Source organism: Zootoca vivipara, chromosome 5 (genome assembly GCF_963506605.1).
Source record: "Zootoca vivipara chromosome 5, rZooViv1.1, whole genome shotgun sequence".
Lineage (NCBI taxonomy): Eukaryota > Metazoa > Chordata > Lepidosauria > Squamata > Lacertidae > Zootoca > Zootoca vivipara.
This window is the reverse complement of record NC_083280.1, coordinates 39,946,880-39,967,125: the sequence shown is the minus strand read 5'-3', so window position 1 is coordinate 39,967,125 and position 20,246 is coordinate 39,946,880. Positions and strand designations below refer to the sequence as shown.

Below are 20,246 nucleotides of genomic sequence, written 5' to 3'. Positions count from 1 at the left end.
CCGACGGAAGCGTAAACCTTTGCAAGAGGAATACTTTCAGTTTCCTTTCTTCGAGAAATTTTTTTTTCCTCATTCTCTCTTCTTTGACTTTTATCAGGCGACATCCTGAGGTCGAGTCCATCTGTTTGCTTCAACCTGGTGGTGCCCCTTCCTGTTGACAAAAAGGAGAAAGGTAAGTCAAGGGACAGGTTGGCCTCCTGCCATAAGGGAAAAGGAGCCTCGAAGGCTCTGGGCGTCGCCTTCCTCGGGTCACCATTTTGTATCTGACAGTAGCCGCCGTCTCTTGATTCCCACCGATCCGTTGTAAAACGAGTGTGCTGTGCCAAGTGCGCAAAAGCATCACTTGCTCCGGAGAGTCCTGGTTATCCCCTGCTCGTGGACATGGGGGTCCCCCGTCTCCTCGGAGGGCGCACGGTCCCACTAGAACAGAACCCCCTTTATCTCTCTGTCCACGAGGCAGACAAGCGGCCCAGGGGAAACGCGCTTCTAGTCTGTGCTTGGCTCCCTCTCTCAAAAGAGCCACAGACTCCGGAGGCGCCTCTTATCGCAGCAAACAAATCCGAATCGACCGGGGAGAATCGAGCCTCCGCCTAAGCTTCGTGCAAGCAACTGGGGATGAGGGACGCCCAATAAACTCTTCTAAGGGCAAAACATCGTGAAGACACGCATGTTGCGGGCAAAATTTATCTGTCCGTCCGTCTACCCCCCCCCACCACTCCAATACGAAGGGGCAAAAAAGGGCACCGCGCATCTGAACCCCATTGCCTCTTCCTGCTCTTATTTCGAGGGCACAGCCTTCCCCCCCTCACTCTCTCTTCTCGCTTGTGACCCAGAGCTCTCACAAGCTCTTTCAAATCTTTAAAAACCCAGTTGTGCTCACTTTCCTCAAGCGATACAGTCGGTTCTTTCTCCCCTGGTAAGCAGTCTGAAAAAGTTAGCAAACTTTTTAGGAACACACCCTAAAACTTTTTATTCCATTTGGAATAAAAAGCTGAAAACTGCAGGGTGTGTTCATTTGCTGCCTCTGAGAGTACCAGAAGTTCGGCTGCTGCTGAAGTAGAAACACCCATAGATATCTTTGAAACTAATAAGGCACACCTGAAACAAAGTGAAGTGAATATTCCTGCACTCAGAATGTTCAGAAGAACTCAGGAGATAATTTTGAGTAAGGGGCTGGGGGGGATTTTTTGATACCTTTGTCAGAGCTACCAACTGAAACATCCAGCTTTTTATTACAGGTGTCTGGTCAAACTCTAATTTTACTGGACTAAAGGGCTAGCTTCTGTTTGCTGCTGGCAATTCAGACTGCCAGCGCGTGCCCTCAATGGGCACAGACAGTTTTTAGCATCTCCAAGAACTGAGGGATCTGGTGGTGTGAGTAGAATGTTGGACAGCTAGTGGGGTGGAGTCAGGTTGAAACCCCGACTCAGACTTGAAGGCAATCTTGGGCCAGTCTCTTTAATATTGACCTTACCTACCTCGCAGGGTTGTTATATGGATAAAATTAATGGTGGTGGAGAGCCTGGTATGCTACCCTTTGCCCCTTGCAGAAAGCGTGCAATTGAAATGAAACGAATGAGCTTTCATTCTTTCCGAACACTGTTCACCTCCACCCCTAGTTTATTTTTGACTCTTGCTAATCCTAAATTCACATTGGAATCTCACTTCGGCTACAATTGGGTACTCAAAGTAAATATAGAAGGCTACCCATATAAGTATTAGTCACACAGAACACCTAAAGCTGAGTAGAAGAGGGAAGAGTAAAATAGCAGCACAATTCTGCAGCCTGATCTGAGGTTAAGTAAAGGTAAAGGGACCCCTGACCATTAGGTCCAGTCGTGACCGACTCTGGGGTTGCGGAGCTCATCTCGCATTATTGGCCGAGGGAGCTGACGTACAGCTTCCAGGTCATGTTGCCAGCATGACCAAAGCCGCTTCTGGCGAACCAGAGCAGCATACGGAAACACTGTTTACCTTCCCGGTGTAGCGGTACCTATTTATCTACTTGCACTTTGACGTGCTTTCGAACTGCTAGGTTGGCAGGAGGGGGGAAAGAATTCCTATGCCCCACAAATAACCCAGAGATGCATTTTAATTAAAAGAACACATTCTACTCATGTAAAACACGCTGATTCCCCGACCGTCCACAGGATGGATTGAGAAGGCCATTGGGCCGGATCCAGCCCCCAGGCCTTAGTTTGCCTACCCATGTTCTAGAATGCTAGATAATGCTTAATTTCGCTTGTTTAAAAACCACATTATTTCCAATTTCTTTAAAACATAGTTTTGTGTTGTTTGTAGTATGTCTGCTCCAGGTACTTCTGCTCAAACTTTGGACTTGTTCAAAGCCCATAAAGTTGAGATTTCTGCTGCAATTAGCAAGTTATTTCCTTTTCTCCATGGCCTACGAGACAAGAAAATAATATCTGAAGAAGATTTTAAGGTGACTATTATATATAATTGATGCAATTATTTTCTAGTTAAATTTCTACTTTGTTGCTCAATTCAATTATTTTAAATAATTTTTAATGCATTGTCAATCTGCTGTTTTTTAATCCTATATAATAAAGTCCAAGTTGTCCCTGCGTCCAAGTTGTCCCGTGTGTCCCTGGGTCACTGCGCATGGGCCCCAGGGACACAGGGATTGGACGGAGAGACAACGGCCAACCGCCGCTCCGCCAAACGCCGCTCCGAAGCCCAGTCTCATGCTGGAGGTGCGCGGTGAGGCGGCAGGGGAAAGAAGCGCTCCCCCCGGCAGCCTTGCCGCGCACCGCCGGCATGGGACGGCGCTTCCTCGGCGAACACAAGCAGGCAGGCAGCCCGCCTGCTTGCCTTCCCCGAGGAAGCCGAAGCGGCAGCGGGCGCCGAGGGAAGCCGGCTTTGGCTTGGCGGCGGCGGGAAGAAGGGGAGGAATTCCTCCCCTTTTTCCCGCCACCGCCAAGCCAGTCCCTGAGCCGAAGTGCGGCGCGGCGGGGGCTTTTCGCCGTTTGCCTTCCCGGAGCGAAGGGGGAGGCAAACGGCGAAAAGCACCTGCCGCGCCGCACTTCGGCTCGGGGACTGGCTTGGCGTGCGTGGCGAGGCAGCAGGGGGGGGAGGAGAAGCGCTCCTCCCCCCCGCCACCTCGGCACGCAGCGCCGGCATAGGACGGAGTTTCGGAGATGGTCTCCAAAGCCCCGTCTCATGCGGGAGGTGCGCGGCGAGGCGGCGGGGGCGGGGGAGAGAAGCGCTCCTCCCCCCCCCGCCGCCTCGGCATGCAGCGCCGGCATGGGACGGAGTTTCGGAGAAGGTCTCTGAAGCCCCGTCTCATGCGGGAGGTGCGCGGCGAGGCGGCGGGGGCGGGGGAGAGAAGCGCTCCTCCCCCCCCGCCGCCTCGGCATGCAGCGCCGGCATGGGACGGAGTTTCGGAGAAGGTCTCTGAAGCCCCGTCTCATGCGGGAGGTGCGCGGCGAGGCGGCGGGGGCGGGGGAGAGAAGCGCTCCTCCCCCCCGCCGCCTCAGCATGCAGCGCCGGCATGGGACGGAGTTTCGGAGAAGGTCTCTGAAGCCCCGTCTCATGCGGGAGGTGCGCGGCGCGGCGAGGCGGCGGGGGCGGGGGAGAGAAGCGCTCCCCCCCCCGCCGCCTCGGCATGCACCGCTGGCATGGGACGGAGTTTCGGAGAAGGTCTCTGAAGCCCCATCTCATGCGGGAGGTGCGCGGCGGGGGGGGGGGGCGGGAGAAGTGCTTCTCTTCCCCCCCCCGCCGCCTCGCCGCGCACCTCCCGCATGAGACGGGGCTTCGGAGACCTCCGAAGCTCCGTCCCATGCCGGCGCTGCACGAGAGCAGCGTTCTAGCGCCCGTTTTTAAACGGGATGAATTTCACTAGTTGATTATAATTTAGTAATGATTTATTGCTATTGTTGAGAGTGAATTTCTGTTTAATTATTATTTGTTGATATTTTGAGAGTTAATTTTATTGTGTCGTGTTTTATTCTAATTGATTATCACATATTCCTTTATTTGATATAAGATATTTATTTTAAGTCAAACCTTTATTATGACTTATTTGTTTTGCACCGGATTGTTATGTGTGTCCTTGTATATTTTGTTGTTTCTTTATATTGTAAACTGTCTTGTGTCTTCTTTGGTGATCGCTCGTAGCCGAGTTAGATTGCAATATAGAAAGACTCTATACAAATTAAAAGTTAAGTGAAATGAAATAGCAGCAGCCTGGATAGCTAAGTTGGTTAGAACATGGTGCTCATAACACCAAGATTGCAGGTTTGATCTCCATACAGGACAGTTGCATATTCATGCATTGGACTCGAGCATCCTCAGGGTCCTTTCCAATGCTGAAATTCTACGATTCTATGATTCTACAATTCCTTCCACCTTGTAGCTTGTGGCCTAATGCCTTGAATCTTCCTCTGCCATTGGTAAAAGGCATAGGATAGGATGTTAGCTGTTCAGAGAGATGCAAGCTGTACAAAGGAGGATAAAATTACATTGACCATTTTTCCTTCCTTTGATTGTGCTGGGATGACTACCCAAATAATCTGCTGTTCGGTCTGGTGGGAAATGGGAAAGTTACTCTGTATTTTCAGTCTAAAAGATGTTTTGAAGACAGAGATTAAAAACCCTGTATTGTTTCTTTCTAGAATTGGGAAGATAAGGGAAAGGCAAATCCAAATGATATTCAAGAAGTGGTATACGATGTCCTTGAGAGCATTCAGAGCAATCTGCCAGCAATAAAGGAAATCTTCTGCAGCAGTAACCTGAAAGCATATGAAGACTTAAAGCCACTATATGAAATCCTAGGAAATGGTAAATTATCTTGTATTTGGGACTAAAGCTACCATTTGAGCCTTAAAGATATATAGCCAAAAAGAATCAAAAATTATTAGCATTTGAGAAATGGTATAGTCAGTGTCTGAGCCATAAAGCCTTCTTCAAGTCTTTCCCCAGCCATGCATTCACTTGGTGTCAGTCCTCTGCCCATAGCTGCCAAGTTTTCCCTTTTCTCGCGAGGAAGCCTATTCAGCATAAGGGAAAATCCCTTTAAAAAAGGGATAACTTGGCAGCTATGCCTCTACCTGCCACCACAAATGACATTTAAAAATACTTGTGCATTAATTAATGTATTGAAAATTATTGATAGAGTGATATTTGTTGTGAAATATAACAATGTAGTATACAAAATAAAACCAGTGCACTAAAATAACGATAAAACATAAATGAGAATATTCAGAGTTCAGTATGTTGGTCCTAAGGATCATTGCCCAGGAGTGCCTATGCAAATAGGTATGTTTTCACCAGCAGGCAGAGCAGCTGGACTATAGGTAGCCGCCGTCTTGGCACTTGGCACCCCCACCCCTGTGACTCCCAAGCCGCGCCGAGCGGACTTTTTACCGGGAGACTGGAGGCTCGGCTTGGGAGTCGCAGGGCAGGCGCGCCGCACCGAGCGGGCTTTCTACCTGGAGCTTGGCGCTGGAGGCACGTGGCTTTGGAGTCGCCGGGGGCGGTGATACCCCGCTACGTAACACGCATGCGTCGTTATGTGGCAGGGTATCGCCGCCCCCCTGTGTCTCCAAAGCCACTCGCCTCCAGCGCCAAACTTCAGGTAAAAAGCCGCACCGAGTGGGCTTTCTACCTGGAGCTTGGCGCTGGAGGCGCGCGACTTTGGAGGCATGAGGGGGCGGCGATACCCCACCACGTATCAATGCATGCATTGTTACGTAGCGACGCCGCACCCCCCACCCCCCGGGTGCATAGCAATTTGTCGCCCTGGGTGTCATGGCACCTCGCTATGCCGCTGAACACCAGTCTTAAAAGACCTACATAGGCTCCCAGTATGTTTCCAAGCACAATTCAAAGTGTTGGTGCTGACCTTTAAAGCCCTAAACAGCCTTGGTCCAGTATACCTGAAGGAGCGTCTCCCCCCCTATCTTTCTGCCTGGACACTGAGGTCCAGTGCCGAGGGCCTTCTGGTGGTTCCCTCACTGCGAGAAGCCATGTTACAGGGAACCAGGCAGAGGACCTTCTCAGCATAGCTGCCAAGTTTTCCCTTTTCTCACGAGGAAGCCTATTCAGCATACAGGAATTTCCCTTAAAAAAAGGGAGAACTTGGCAGCTATGCTTCTCAGTAGTGGCACCCGCCCTGTGAAACACCCTCCCACCAGATGTCAAAGAGAAAAACAACTATCAGACTTTTAGAAGACATCTGAAGGCAGCCCTGTTTAGGGAGGCTTTTAATGTTTGACAGACTATTGTATTTTAATATTTTGTTGGAAGCTGCCTAGAGTGGCTGGGGAAACCCAGCCAGATGGGTGGAGTATAAATAAGAAATTAGGTGCCCCTTCTGTCTGCAAGGGGAGGTCATTCTGTAATGTGGGGGGCACAGTAAAGAAGGTCCTTCTCTGGGCCCCCATAAGATGCACATTTCCTGGATGCAGTATGACGAGTAGGTCCTCCTTGGAGTTGCCGTAAGAAATGTGCCCACTAGACACATCATGATTAGAAAAGCCTGCAGAGATGACAGCGAGCAGGTTGCCTTAAGATGGCTGTCATTTGTCGGGAGCTCAAAATATGGGAACTGTAGCCTTTGACATCTGTTTCTTCACTTCATCTTGGAAAAGGGACACAACAGCAAAATCTAGATTCCCAGGACAGGACACTGCGGGTAACCTGTGGAACAGCAGGAGTTCCCCAGAGGAAAAATGAGGTAAACAAAATTATGTACACTTTTACCATTGTTCAAGAATAGCAATTTTAAGGTTAGCAGCAGAACGTCCCAGCAGAATGAAATATTCTCCTACTGGATTTTAAACAAATATAAATAGAAAGGTGTCAGTAATATGTCTCATTTCCACCATCTAATTCAGATTATGTTTTGGGATTCTGTTTGTGCCTTAGAGCAAACCTAATACAGTACAGAGGTACCTCTGGTTAAGAACTTAATTCGTTCTGGAGGTCCGTTCTTAACCTGAAACTCTTCTTAACCTGAAGCACCACTTTAGCTAATGGGGCCTCCCGCTGCCGCCGCACCGCCAGAACACGATTTCTCTTCTCATCCTGAAGCAAAGTTCTTAACCCGAGGTACTATTTCTGGGTTGGTGAAGTCTGTAACCTGAAGCATTTGTAACCTGAAGTGTTTGTAACCCGGGGTACCACTGTAAATGTGATGTTTATTTCAGGACGGCAAGCTACCTGAGCCAGCACGAGCTCCGCTGGAGAAAAATAAGGTAAACAAATTATGAACACTTTTACCATTGTTCAAGCATAGCAACTTTAAGGTTAGCAGCAGAATGTCCCAGCTGAATGAAATATTCTCCTACTAGATTTGAAACATATATCCGTAGTAAGGTGTCTAATTTCTTATGAGTTCATTCCCTAAATTCAGGTGATGTTTTGGGATTCTGATTATGCCTCAGAGTAAACCTAATAATTGTGATGTTTATTTCAGAGGGGACTCAGAGGCGTCTTTCCTATAGGGCTTAGTGGTTTGTTGCACCAGGGTGCTGGCCTCTCAGGGGCACCCCAGCAAGTAGGGGAGCTGCGCGGATCCCCGCAGAGACTTGGGATGGAAGCTGCGCCCAGCCAACCATATGGCTGGTGGGCGTGCAGCTTCCCTCTCAAGCCTCTGCGGGGATCACTCTCCTCCTGAGGAGACTTGGGAGGGGTGCAACTTCACTCCCAAGCCTCTGTGGGCTCCTTTAGGTTTGTTCCCTAAATAGTGTTTGCACTGCTGCAAATCCCAGGTTTTCCTAAACATGGTGATGACTTCCTCTTGTTTCCCAGTGTCCATGTTTTGGCACTCACTACCTGAGTTCGCTCTCCCTGCTCTCCCTCAGGAGATATGGGAGCCATCAAGGTCAAGCCTATGGTAGCAGTCCAAAAATGTTGAGGGAAGTTTGGATCAAGAAAATGCAGAATAAAAAAAGGTAAAGGTACCCCTGATCGTTAGGTCCAGTCAAGGATGACTCTGGGGTTGCACGCTTATCTCGCTTTATACGCCAAGGAAGCTGGCATTTGTCCGCAGACAGATTCTGGGTCATGTGGCCAGCAAGACTAAGCCGCTTCTGGCGAACCAGAGCAGCGCACAGAAACGCTGTTTACCTTTGCGCCGGAGTGGTACCTATTTCTCTACTTGCACTTTGACGTGCTATTGAACTGCTAGTTGGGCAGGAAAATGCAGAATACCCTGATATAATAAGCTCAGCTCCACATATGCAACTTATAAAAGGAATAAAACAAAAACAAAAACAGGATATAGAGGAATTATCTTTATTCAGAAGCTGAAAAGTCAAGTCAGGACCAGTGAGTAATTTTACAAGGGAACAGGGCCATCTTTACCTGGTGGTTCTGTGAGCTGAGAGGGTTAATAGCTCAGCAATCGTCCTGGATCACGGGGCCTGTACTCACATAAACAGGAAGTAAACAGGAAGTACCTGTGTGACTGTTGTTTCTGTTATATGAGACTGTATGTTTGTATCCTGTCTGTTTCGTGTCGCAGCTTCAGCTGAGATGGAGATGAACTTACCCGGCTGAGCTGCCCTAAGCAATAAATCTTCTTTGTTTTAACGAACAAGGGAGTTGAGTGAGTTATTTCACAGGCACAGAAAGTCGGGTAAAGTTTTCGCTGCTACGGAATGTGATCTGAACTTGGGTGTAAAAGTTTCTGGGTTTTTTAGAAACAGAGGCTTGACATTTGTGACGGAGTGTACTGGGCGAGTATTTTTGCTACGTCTGCAACGCAGCTGAGAATTTGTTCGTAGGCAGATAGATTTCTCTGCTATCTTTCTGTCTCACAAAGCTGTGTTATCAATAATTAGCCAAATACGGGCTATTATCTCAATAGGTTCAAGTGGTTCATGGCACCCGGCTGCCGCATTCTTAGGGGCGCAGGTTGCCCGCCATAGCTGCCAAGTTATCCCTTTTTTTAAGGGATTTTCCCTTATGCTGAATAGGCTTCCTCGCGAGAAAAGGGAAAACTTGGCAGCTATGTTGCCCGCTGCTGAAGCTGCCGCATTCCCCAGCTGCAGGGAGGGACATGAGCCGAGCAAGCAAAGCTCTTTTGCTCGTCTCTCTCTCCAAGCTGTGCGCTCGCCCCAGCCTCAAAACCCGGTCTGGAACAAAGCTGTCAACCCTCCCCCCCCTTTTTTTTGCGGGAAACTCCTTTATTCCAAGCTTCAACCTTCCCTTTTTTTGCTGGAAATTCCCTTATTCCAGCACCCTTTCCGCTGCTATCCTGGATTGTTAGATATACCGTAGACTGTCCCCGGGACAGGTGAGGCTGCTGATCCCTTATTTTCAAATCTGATAGTTGACAGCTATGGTCTGGAATTGCCATCCCACGCTCGCCCCAGCCTCAAAACCCGGACTGGAATCACCTTCCCGCTGCATAGGCAGCCGCCGGCGGGGAGCTGCTGCTGCCAGGGGCATCGCAATGTGGGGCCGTGGGAAGCAGTATCATCCAAAAGGGGGGCAACAAAATCCCAATTTGTTTTTCTATAAAAAGAATCTCCATGTATCTGACTGTTGCAGAGGCGCTAGGACCCTGACTGTCTGCTTTTCGTTGCTGCGTTCGCACTCCCTTGGCTGAATTTGCAGTGCTTGCTTTCGTCCTTGCCCCTGTTCCGCTCTTCCAGGCGCCACAAGCCTCCCTTAAAAAAGCTCAACCAGTCCCTGCTTAACTGTTTCCTGCCTCGCTTTAAATCCTTTCTCATGTGGAAAGACACCTTTGGGAAGCGATTTTGCCCTTTCGGCTCCTTTCCTTGTTGGAAGGGACCCTGTTGAGGATCATCTAGTCCAAACCTCTGCAATGCAGGAATATGCAGCTGTCCCATCCTTTTTATATTTGCTCTCAGCCCTTATTTGCTCTCCTCCTGCTATGTAAATTTACATATATCCCCCTCCCCTCCCCCCCTCTCTCACAGGGTAGCCTCAGATGCTAGTCCTACTCAGAATGGACTAACTCAGGCATCCCCAGACTTCGGCTCTCCAGATGTTTTGGACTACAATTCCCATCATCCCTGACCACTGGTCCTGTTAGCTAGGGATCATGAGAGTTGTAGGCCAAAACATCTGAAGGGGATGCCTGGACTAACTGAAATGAATTAAAAATCCAAATGTTAAGTTCAAAGGGTCTGCCCTAAGTAGGATTTAGTTGGATGTAGCCTATAATTATGACTGAAGCATCTTACCCAAAAAGATAGGCAGAAACCAGTTTTTCTGAGTGCATTATTCTCAGGGTGGGGGGGGGGACTCATTTATTTATAATTGCTTAATCATATGGGGGATGCAGGTGGCGCTGTGGGTTAAACCACAGAGCCTAGGGCTTGCCGATCAGAAGGTCTCCTGCCAACCTAGCAGTTCGAAAGCATGCAGTGCAAGTATATAAATAGGTATCGCTCCAGCAGGAAGGTAAACCGCATTTCCGTGCGCTGCTCTGGTTTTGCCATAAGCGGCTTAGCCATGCTGTACACCAGCTCCCTCGGCCAGTAAAGCGAGATGAGCGCCACAACCCCAGAGTCGTCCGCGACTGGTCTTAACTGTCAGGGATCCCTTTACTTTAATCATATGGGACTAAATTGCGTTATGTTGTAAGGACCTTTTACAAAATCTTAGAATTGTAAAGTTCAAAGGGACCCCAATGGTCATCTAGTCCAACCCACTGCAATGCAGGAATTTCAACTAAAGCATCCATGACAGCATCCAACCTCTTATGACAAACTTCCAAGGAAGGAAAGTGCAAAACCTCCCAAGGGAATCTGTTGCACTGTTGAAGGGCTCTTGCTGTCAGAAAAGTTCTTCCTGATGTTTCGTCGGAATCGCCTTTCATGTAACTTGAAGCCATTGTTTTGTGTCCTACCCTCCAGAGTGGGAGAAAACAAGCTTGTTCCATCTTCCATGTGACAGCCCTTCAAATATTTGAAGATGGCTGTCATATCTCCTCTCAGACCCCTCGTTTCCAAGCTAAACATACTCAGCTCCTTCAAGCACTCCTCATAAGGCTTGGTTTTCAGACCCTTGATCATCCTAGTTGCCCTCCTCGGGACACGTTCCAGCTTGTCAATGTCCTCCTTAAATTGTGGCGCCCAGAACTGGACACAGTATTCCAGGTGTGGTCTGACTAAGGCAGAGTAGAGTGGTATTTGATCTAGAGCAGGCATAGGCAACCTTGGCTCTCCAGATGTTTTGGAACTACAACTCCCATGATCCCCGACCACTGGCCCTGTTAGCTAGGGATCATGGGAGTTGTAGTTCCAAAACATCTGGAGAGCCAAGGTTGCCTATGCCTGATCTAGATACTAGACTTCTGTTGATGCAGCCTAGAATAGCATTAGCTTTTTTTGCTGCAGCATCACATTGTTGACTCATATTGTGGTCTACTAAGCAGCGACCATTTTTGATAAGGGCTGTCACAGGCTATTTAGGAGTCTTAATTGTCAGCTTCCTTTCTTTCAAATTAAACGCTGTGTTAGTTCATTTCGGATCTTGAGCTTTTAGCGAGGTTTAAAAAAATATTCTGCCTTGTTGCTGCACTGGATTGTTCTGCAACTCAATTTATTAGATTGCTTGCTTGCATAACGGCAAAGGAATCAATTTTAGCCTGCCCCTGTTTTTTTCTTTTCCTGAGCTGGCGTGGTGCCAGCTCTCTAAAAAAAAAAAGGTTGACAACCCTGGGCAACCTTGGGGGGGGGGTGTCGGGCAGATCTTTGCACCCCGGTGCTGCATATGCTTAACACCCTCTTTGCTTTCCTTATGGTCCAATAAATGTTACCTGCGTTGGCTTCCTGCTCTTCAAGCTGTCACATAAGTAATAAACCAAGAAAATAGGAAGATGCTGAGTATATATCATGTAATAAACTGAATATATTTAAAGAAAACTACCAGAGGTTATTTGTTGCATCAAAAATAACAAAATCTTGTTTTAAAAAATCCTCTTCTCCACACCATTGTTTATTTTGATAATGATGATGTGTCTGCCAGCTGAATATCCTTTGTTAAAATATTTTAAAATCACATTTCAGGGCTTTTGCCCTCACGAGATGGTGTACAAGAAACATCACATATTAAAACTCCCCCCCCCATGCATTTTGAATAATTTATTTTTTACAGTGACTGTTTTTTCCTCTTCAGCCTGAAGAATGTATTGTGTGTAAGAAAGAAGATTCACTGATACACTGCAGTTCATGCCCCAGATGCTTTCATGATGATTGCCATATTCCGAAAATATCTGCTAAGAAAAGGTACCAGTAGTTTCTCCACCTCAATTTATGTATTAAGGTGACCTATGAATAGTCAGGAAACCCCTGTATTAACAACATCAATATATTACAACTAAAGCACCTGCTACATTTGCAAAGTCACACAACATGAATTGTAGCCCATGACTCAGGCTAAAACTGCCTTAAACTATTTGAAGCCCAACAATAACTTGCCAAGCTCTAGACATCTCAACTGTGGACATCTGAATTAATGTTGGCAGCAGTGTGGTTTGCATTTCATGCCAAATTTCATATTATTCTCATGTTGAGTTAAGGTGCAAGTCTGTATAAGGAAAGCTGCACAGATTAAAACATCTTGTAACAGGTTAATGAATATTAGCGAAGGTAAACAAAACTATAACAGTAGTTTTCAGTAATATTTTATAGCCAACAGAGTAGCATTACTTTCTTTGATAGAAGACCTAGTTCCCATTGGTGCTTATTATTGATTATTCTGACTAACCAGGGCTGGCCCACCTATGTGGCAAGGGGAGGCAATTCCCAGGGGGCCAAGCTGCCTTTGCCTCCCCCAATAAAATATGAGGAGCTGGGCACCCCAAAAGTTGATGGGCATTGCCATTCAAATAGGGTGTGTGCACTGCATCATGTGTTCACTTATGCAGGGTGGGGCTCACCTCCCCCCTATTTTATTCAAGTTGGCACCCTAGGCAGCAGGATCCACAGGGGCGGAAGATCTGGCATCAAAGGAATGCTCCTTGAAGGCTGGTTATTATGTCCCCACGGCAGCCTACCCTGTGCCACCTCCACAGCAGCCTCCTAGCAAATAGGAGATGCTGCTACTCCTCTCACTCCTAGGGAGCTTCTCGGCCTTTTGGCTAAGATCAAGTGTAGGGAGAAAATCGCAGGGTCTGCCCTCTGGGGTCTCCTGGGATCTGCACCCACCTGCCATGAGTCAGAGTGAGCCCCTTCACCCCTGCCCTATGACAGCCTTTGATTTCCACTTCAACCATCAGGTAAGATTTATTTCCTTCGAATCACATTTCAACCATCAGATAAGGTTGATTTTATTCCCTCCTAGTTCCCAATGTAAAAACTCACTCACCCCTCAGGTGCCAAGATGCATTGGCCTGGCCCTGTGTCTAAGCCCTTTTCTTCTTCTTGGTTCTGATGCTTATTCAGCCAAGGATCTGTCATCCCAGGGATGTCCAACAGGTCGATCGACTGTTCGATCCCTGGGAGGCTGCAGTTGATCACTGTGTGGGCTCCTTTTGCTTTGCTTTTGTCTAAAAGCACCCAACCTGCCCCCTCTTCCCTCCCTGCATTCTGTGGAACTGAAACAAAGAATGGAGTCTTTGCAGCGATATTTTGGTGAGCGAGTAATCGCCATACCCTCTGTAAAATAAGTTGAACAACTTTGACATGAACCCCACTAAAATGTGTCATTCCCCCCCCTCCTGTCCTCTAAAAAAAGCTCAAGAACTTTGAGTAGGTCGCAGTCTCCTGGAGGTTGGCCACCCCTGTGTTATCCTATTCTTTTCTGAAAGCATTGTTTGTTTAATGTATGGCAAACTTGCAGAATTAATCATAAAAAATAATAATCAACAACTACCAGTGTGGCAGTATTTTATGCAAATTGCATTCAATGGCATTATCACACTTTGTTCTGCTTTTCAGAAATACCGGTAAGTGGAAATGTACCTTTTGCCAACACGAAGATCTAGTCCGTGACCGTCCCCGTAATAAGGACCAGGTTCTGAAATTGAATATGCGTGGCAAGAGAATTGTGGTGAGCTACATCAACCTTTTTCTATTTCAGTTAAATGACAGGCAACATAGCAAAATTAGGGCTGTGACATTAATTGCTTAAAAATCTGGGATGATCAAAATTTTGTTTCCCTTTCCTTAAGCCTTACAGGAAATCTCTGTTCCTGTAAGCTATCAAATCTAACTCAAGGTGTTAGCACTAGCGTAAAAGCCCTAAATGGCTTAGGACCCAAATACCTAAACGACTGTTTGTCAGGGTTTATGGGTTCAGAGTCAATCCAAGTCCCCTAACAGGTATGCTGCTATAACCCCTGTCTTACAGAGGGTGCCTGTGGCTCACTGAGCCCTTATGAGATTCCAGAAAGTAACAGCTAAATCACCACTTTCTGCAGCCTGAAGCTTCCAGCAAAATGAAACACTTACACCAGAGGTTTTCAACCTTTTTGGGTCCATGGCTCCCTTGGCCAACTTCATTCTTTCTGTGACACCCCTGTGGGGGTCAGTAGCCCAGTTATGTCACCCCTTGCCTGCAGAGCTGGCAGCCTCTCACCCCTTTTTGAACACCCTCCCCTGTGGAGGAGTCCCTCAGCCTCCTCTCCTGTTCTGAATCCTTGGGAGTCCTCCAGGCAGCCACTGCTGCCACCCCTGGTCTCTGAGCTGCCCCCCTGCCCCAAAGAGAGGTGCCTCCTCACCCTGCCCCACAGGGGCCTTGGGAAATACCCCCTAGCCAGCCCCAAAAGCACCATTTGCCTGAGGAGCTTGTAGCCAGGGCTGCTGCAACAAACAGCCGTGCAAGCCTTTGGGAGGCAAAGACACAAGAGGGCATCAGAGGAGGGAGGGAGGGAAGAAAAGAGGGACAGAGGCCAGTGTTTCCCGCAGCACCCTTGACCATCATTCAAGGCACCCCAGGGTGCCATGGCACATTGACTGAAAATCACTGACTTACACAAAAGCCAGAGGTGACTAAAGAGATCTGAGATACTGGGTTTAGACCAAGGCATGGCTCCAAATCAACACACAAAAGTATAGGATATTTATTTAAGATTACTAAAATAGCAGCAATATGGACCAACATCGCTAGCTTTGCTTATCAAAGTTATTGTTACTACTCTATTAAAAAACAAATAAGAGGGTCTTGGAAATCCTGGTTTTAGCACCATCATGAAATAGTTGGCCTTGTGCTCTTTCAGTGTTGATATTATTGCTTTTGCCAAAGTTCTAAAGAAAAACATGCATCAGAATAAAATTAAATTCAAATTTTATGTTAAATTTTGTTTTGTACATATGCAGATTTAATCAATGAACTAAGCACGTAAAGCTTGATGATTAATTACAATTTCTTAATTGATAACTAAAATCTCATTACCAAGGAAACATTATCTTGGTTGTGATATGGTGAAACTCGGAAAATTAGAATATCATCGAAAAGTGCATTTATTTCAGTAATGCAACTTAAAAGGTGAAACCAATTTATGAGATAGATGCATGGCATGCAAAACAAGATATGTCAAGCCTTTATTTGTTGTAATTGTAATTATTTGTCGTTAGGTGGGTCAATTATAAATGGAATGTAATTAATGAAATGTAATAGGGATGTAATAGAAATGTAATAGGGAGGCAGTGGAAGACAGGAGTGCCTGCCATGCTATGGTTCATGGGGTCATGAAGAGTTGGACGTGATTAAACGACTAAACAGCAACAGCAACAACAACAACAATGTTTATTTTTGTATTATTGTAACTATTTGTTTTATTACTGTGGAATTTCCAAAAGAAAGCATTTATAAAAAGTAAAAGAAAAATAAATAATAATAAGTTGCATTACTGAAATAAATGCACTTTGCGACGATATTCTAATTTTCCGAGTTTCACCTGTATATTAAGGATACTTCTTTGAATACAAATTTCATTGAAATTACTCAGAGTTGTTTCCAAGTAAATATAACAAATGCATATTTATTGGCATGGGATCCTTATTTTATTTGAGACTCCTTAAATATCAGTTTCTTTTGTTTTATAGAAATGTGACTTACTGCTTTTGTGGATCTGGTGTAAGCCCAAGAGTTGTCATTTTGTTGACAATCCAGCTACAGTAAGTCTTGTTGATTGCAATATTTGGGACACTGATGCAGAAATGGTTCTTTAAAATGTTACAAGTGCTTGAGTTGAAATTGCAGAAAATTCTACAAATATTCTTTTCTGATGTGCTGATTTAACAGATACAAAATTATAATGCCATCGTAAAGAGACCCATGTGGCTCAAGCGGATAGCAGGGAAGTTACATAAAAGAAAAGAAAAGTACGATACATTGGGAGCTTTCAAAAAAGATATGCACCTGATGTTCAATAATTTCCAGAAGTTTTATAAGGTGAGCTCCAGTCTCTTTTCCCTACAGTTCCTTGCCAGTGCATTTTAAAGATGCAGGAGTGGGTGGAGGAGGTATAGTTATATTTCCATTCTAATTGAAATTAAAAACAAAATCATCAGGGTGGGAAAGAGCCAAAGGTGATTTAGTCCATTTCCCATTTCTTCCTCCCTCACACATGCTCACAACCTCTCTCACAATGATCACAGTGTCTCATAGTCCGCCATCCTCATGCATTTCCCAAGAATCCCCCCTTGGAACCCCTTTTGTCTTTGAAAGCTTGGTGAATGTCTGTATTACAGTAAAAGTAACTCGTAACTTGTGTGCATTAAGCTCCATACGCTTGGCAACAAATAATACAAAGAAATTAATAGGAGGTGGGCATCTGGGGGGGAAAGACTTTGGTAATCCCACCTGTCATTGAACCCAATGTGTTTTGAGTATGCACAATTTTGGCTTATGCTCTATCCTCAGAATGTAACCCCGGTGTAAATTGAGAGTTGTCTGTATAAATAACTGAGAATCTACTATTTCATTGCACTGCTGCATAAATTGCTAACAACCTGAATTGTCTAGTAGAGCAGGACAGCAGAAATATTTAAATAAACAGCTTCCCTTGATGTAAATGGTTTGAAGCAAAATGGTAAAATTTAAACAAATAAAGCAACAGGCTCCACACATATCAAAGTGAACATTTAATTTTTTTTTCTAGGACAATAATGACAGGGTGAAAGATGGAAAAGAACTGAAATTTGAGTTTGAAAAGAAGTTTCGGGAAGTGTTTTCTATTCTGTAACCAATTTCTTAAATGTGAGCCAGTTTCTCAGCTAACCAGTTTTCCATGCATTATGTAAAAATTGGATATCTGTATAAGTAATACTTAATGACAAATTTTAAAAATGTTGCTTTATATATGTATAACTTCATTTTTATTACTCGGGAGGATACATAATGCTACCTGCAGTCTTTAGGATTTAGAAATTGAATTGCCATGGGGATTTTAGGTGGGTTTGCAGGAAGTACCGTACTGGGAAAATTTATTCTACGTGCTCAAGTTATTTGGCTAAAGAGTCAGATTTATATCATGGCCATAGCAATGGTTTCTTCTATTTCCTTAGCTTAATCCAGGGCTTTTTCCCCCTTAAAAATGTTTAGGGGTACTCTCATTTTCCTACTCATATTGTAATACTGCCTCTCAATGAGGCCAAACTTAGATTTGCAACTTAGATATGCATACCCCTGTGTCCCCCCATAAAAAGCACTCGCTTAATCCCACCCTCTCCCCACAACCAAAAGCAGGTCCAGAGGTTCCAGCTGTTGCAAAACATTGCAGCTAGATTGTTGAGGAGAACAGATTTTTTTCCTTTTAGTTTTTATTTTATTTTCCAGAGATATACACTATTCAATTAGAAATAAAAATACAAAATAATAACTAAAGAACAAACAAAAATAATATACCCTGTGGCCTCCCTCCCCCAATACTCATCATCTCTTAATCTTTAAATTCTTATTAACATTGCGTCTTTTGCTCTTCCTTAATATCCTTAATATATTACTTTTTTCTAGTTCTACTTTACAAACTTGGCCTTTACATATCAACATATTATCCTTAGAACAGTGTTTTTTAATGTAATCCTCAAAGCATTGCCATTCTGACCTTAATTTCTGGTTAGTCTGATGTCTTATAGTTGCTGTTACCTTTGCCAACTCTATAAATTCACTTAATTAACATTCCCAATCTTCCTTTGTGGGGATAATATTTCCTTTCCAGTTCCTTGCAAGTAATAGTCTAGCTGCGGCTGTAGCATATGAGAATAATCTTTTCTTGTTTTGTGGGATATCCTTTCCTAAAATATGCAATAGGTATACTTCTGGTTTTTTCTCTATAGAAGTTTTAAACATCTTTTTTAACTCTTCATGAATACATCCCCAGAATCTTTTAACTTTTTCACAGTTCCACCATACATGGATCATAGTCCCCTCCATCTCCTCACACTTCCAGGAGATTAGATTTTAACATATATATTTTGGCAAGTTTGGAGGGCGTCATATTATCTCCCCCACATAACTCCAGTGCTCAAAAGTCTGCAGTGACTGTCCATATGCTAGCAGGCCAGGATCAATATTCTTATAATGCAGGCATTCCCCCCCCCTCGACTTATGTGCGTGCCACTCACACATGACCTTGTACATGTGTGGTGCTGGGAAATAAATTAATAAATAAATGGAATCATGCCAGGAAAGGATGGGAGAGAGCTGGAGAGTCCTCGTGGCTCACCAGGAGCCTCTCCCCGAAGCCTGAAGAGGACATAAGTGAAGGTGGAGGAAGTCCCAAAGAGTCCTGAGATGCAGTGGAGCTTTGTTTAGGCTACCTAACAGCAGCTGCCTCCAGCCTCCAACCTATCCTCCAGTCTCCAGCCAGTCCCAACTCTAGTTGAAGAGAGAGGGAGGGAGGGAGGGAGGGAAATAGACTCAACAACTTTCGGCTCAACAATTTTGGGTTTCCTTTAAAAAAACCTCAACAACTTTAGGGGTGTCCGGATTTTTACTACTTGAAATAATGGCAGCCCTAACTTATGTGCATGAGGGCCCAGAACATAACACCCACGTAAGTGGTGTGAAACCTAAAATTTACAAGGCCCATAACAATTTGGGTTCAGGATACCTCGAGGACCAACTAATCCCTTATATCTCTGCCTGATCAGCGTGGTCTTCAGAAGTCACTGTTAATGGCATGGCTCAGATGCATGGCTTGCTAGGAGATGTGCATTTTTTATTTTGGGTCCAATTTTATGGAACTCCCTTTCAGTTGAGGTCAGACAACCTCCCCTCTCTTTAACTTCCAGCACATACTGCATTTCTAAAAGGCACCCGCCCTGTGGAACACCCTCCCACCAGATGTCAAAAAGAAAAAACAACTACCAGACTTTTAGAGGACATCTGAAGGCAACCCTGTTTAGGGAAGCTTTTAATCTTTAAGAAATTAATGTATTTTAATATTTCTGTTGGAAGCCGCCCAGAGTGGCTGGGGAAACCCAGCCAGATGGGCGGGGTATAAATAATATATTATTATTATTATTATTATTATTATTCTAAAAAAAATCCAGTGGGTGTATCAATGTATGTGAAACTAAGTAAGAGAGTTAGGACAGCAGACAGGGAGAGACAGGGAGAGAGACTTAGTGACAGAGCTAAGGCAGAAGTTAAGGGAACAGCTATCAGAAAGAGATTCAGCACAGAAAGTATAGAGAGACCAGGAGGGTCAGAGACTTAGGAATTAAAGCTTGCTTAAATAATTTTTTTTTTTTGCTTTGTTTTATAGTACCTCTGTCTGATCCTTAGTGATAATTAACACCACTTGAAACAGTGGGCATTTTAACTGAAGTTTCAATTATAATTTCAATTGATTTTTATTTTTTGTACTGCATCTTTGTAAACTACTTGGAGACTATTGTAGTTAAGCATATGTAAATTCTTGAAATAAATAAATTTATGCTATTTGGACAAACTTTATTTTATATGCATCTAATATCAATATGCAAAAACACCTATTGATTAGTGCCTCAGAAATATGAAAAGGTTAAAGGTGATATGGGTGATGCATTTATTTTATGTCTCTTGCACCAAGTGATAATTACTATTTTTTCCCTTTCATTTCCCGTATATAATGCCCCTAGGAGTCCTACAGTGGGGGGGGGGGGAGAGATGTCAATAAAACATTTAAAAATGAATTATGCATTTCTACAATTCGAAGTAACAATGATGATAACATGGACATTTTACAATAAGTGAACTAGCAAATTCACAAGCTACGAATTCCAAAGTACTTTCATGGAATGGAATGGAAATCCTTCCAATTAAGTTGCCTAAAATCTGTAGCCACTGCTGAATTCTTGAAAGCATCCTCCCTG

The 20,246-nt window shown here is 44.8% G+C and overlaps 1 protein-coding gene across 2 annotated transcripts; it reads left to right on the top strand.

Moving 5' to 3' along the window:
* On the top strand, nt 1–18,798 carry LOC118093627 (nuclear body protein SP140-like protein). 2 transcript variants are annotated; one of them, XM_035133131.2, is made up of 10 exons: nt 1–172; nt 2,302–2,443; nt 4,635–4,800; nt 6,612–6,697; nt 7,170–7,217; nt 12,118–12,227; nt 13,881–13,992; nt 15,990–16,061; nt 16,189–16,338; nt 17,048–18,798. In XM_035133131.2, the coding sequence occupies exons 2-10, from the start codon at nt 2,303–2,305 to the stop codon at nt 17,129–17,131; spliced, it is 969 nt and encodes a 322-aa protein (XP_034989022.2). In that variant the 5' UTR covers nt 1–172; nt 2,302; the 3' UTR covers nt 17,132–18,798. The 2 variants fall into 2 exon arrangements, with proteins under 2 accessions (XP_034989022.2, XP_034989023.2); XM_035133132.2 differs by lacking the exon at nt 16,189–16,338.
* The last annotated feature ends 1,448 nt before the right edge of the window (nt 18,799–20,246 follow it).

Excerpts from the sequence above, each read along its gene's own strand:
- LOC118093627 (XM_035133131.2), top strand. The coding sequence starts at position 2,303 with ATGTCTGCTCCAGGTACTTCTGCTCAAACTTTGGACTTGTTCAAAGCC. Across the intron at positions 12,228-13,880 it reads AAAATATCTGCTAAGAAAAG|AAATACCGGTAAGTGGAAAT; the intron begins GTACCAGTAGTT and ends TCTGCTTTTCAG. Across the intron at positions 16,339-17,047 it reads ATTTCCAGAAGTTTTATAAG|GACAATAATGACAGGGTGAA; the intron begins GTGAGCTCCAGT and ends TTTTTTTTCTAG.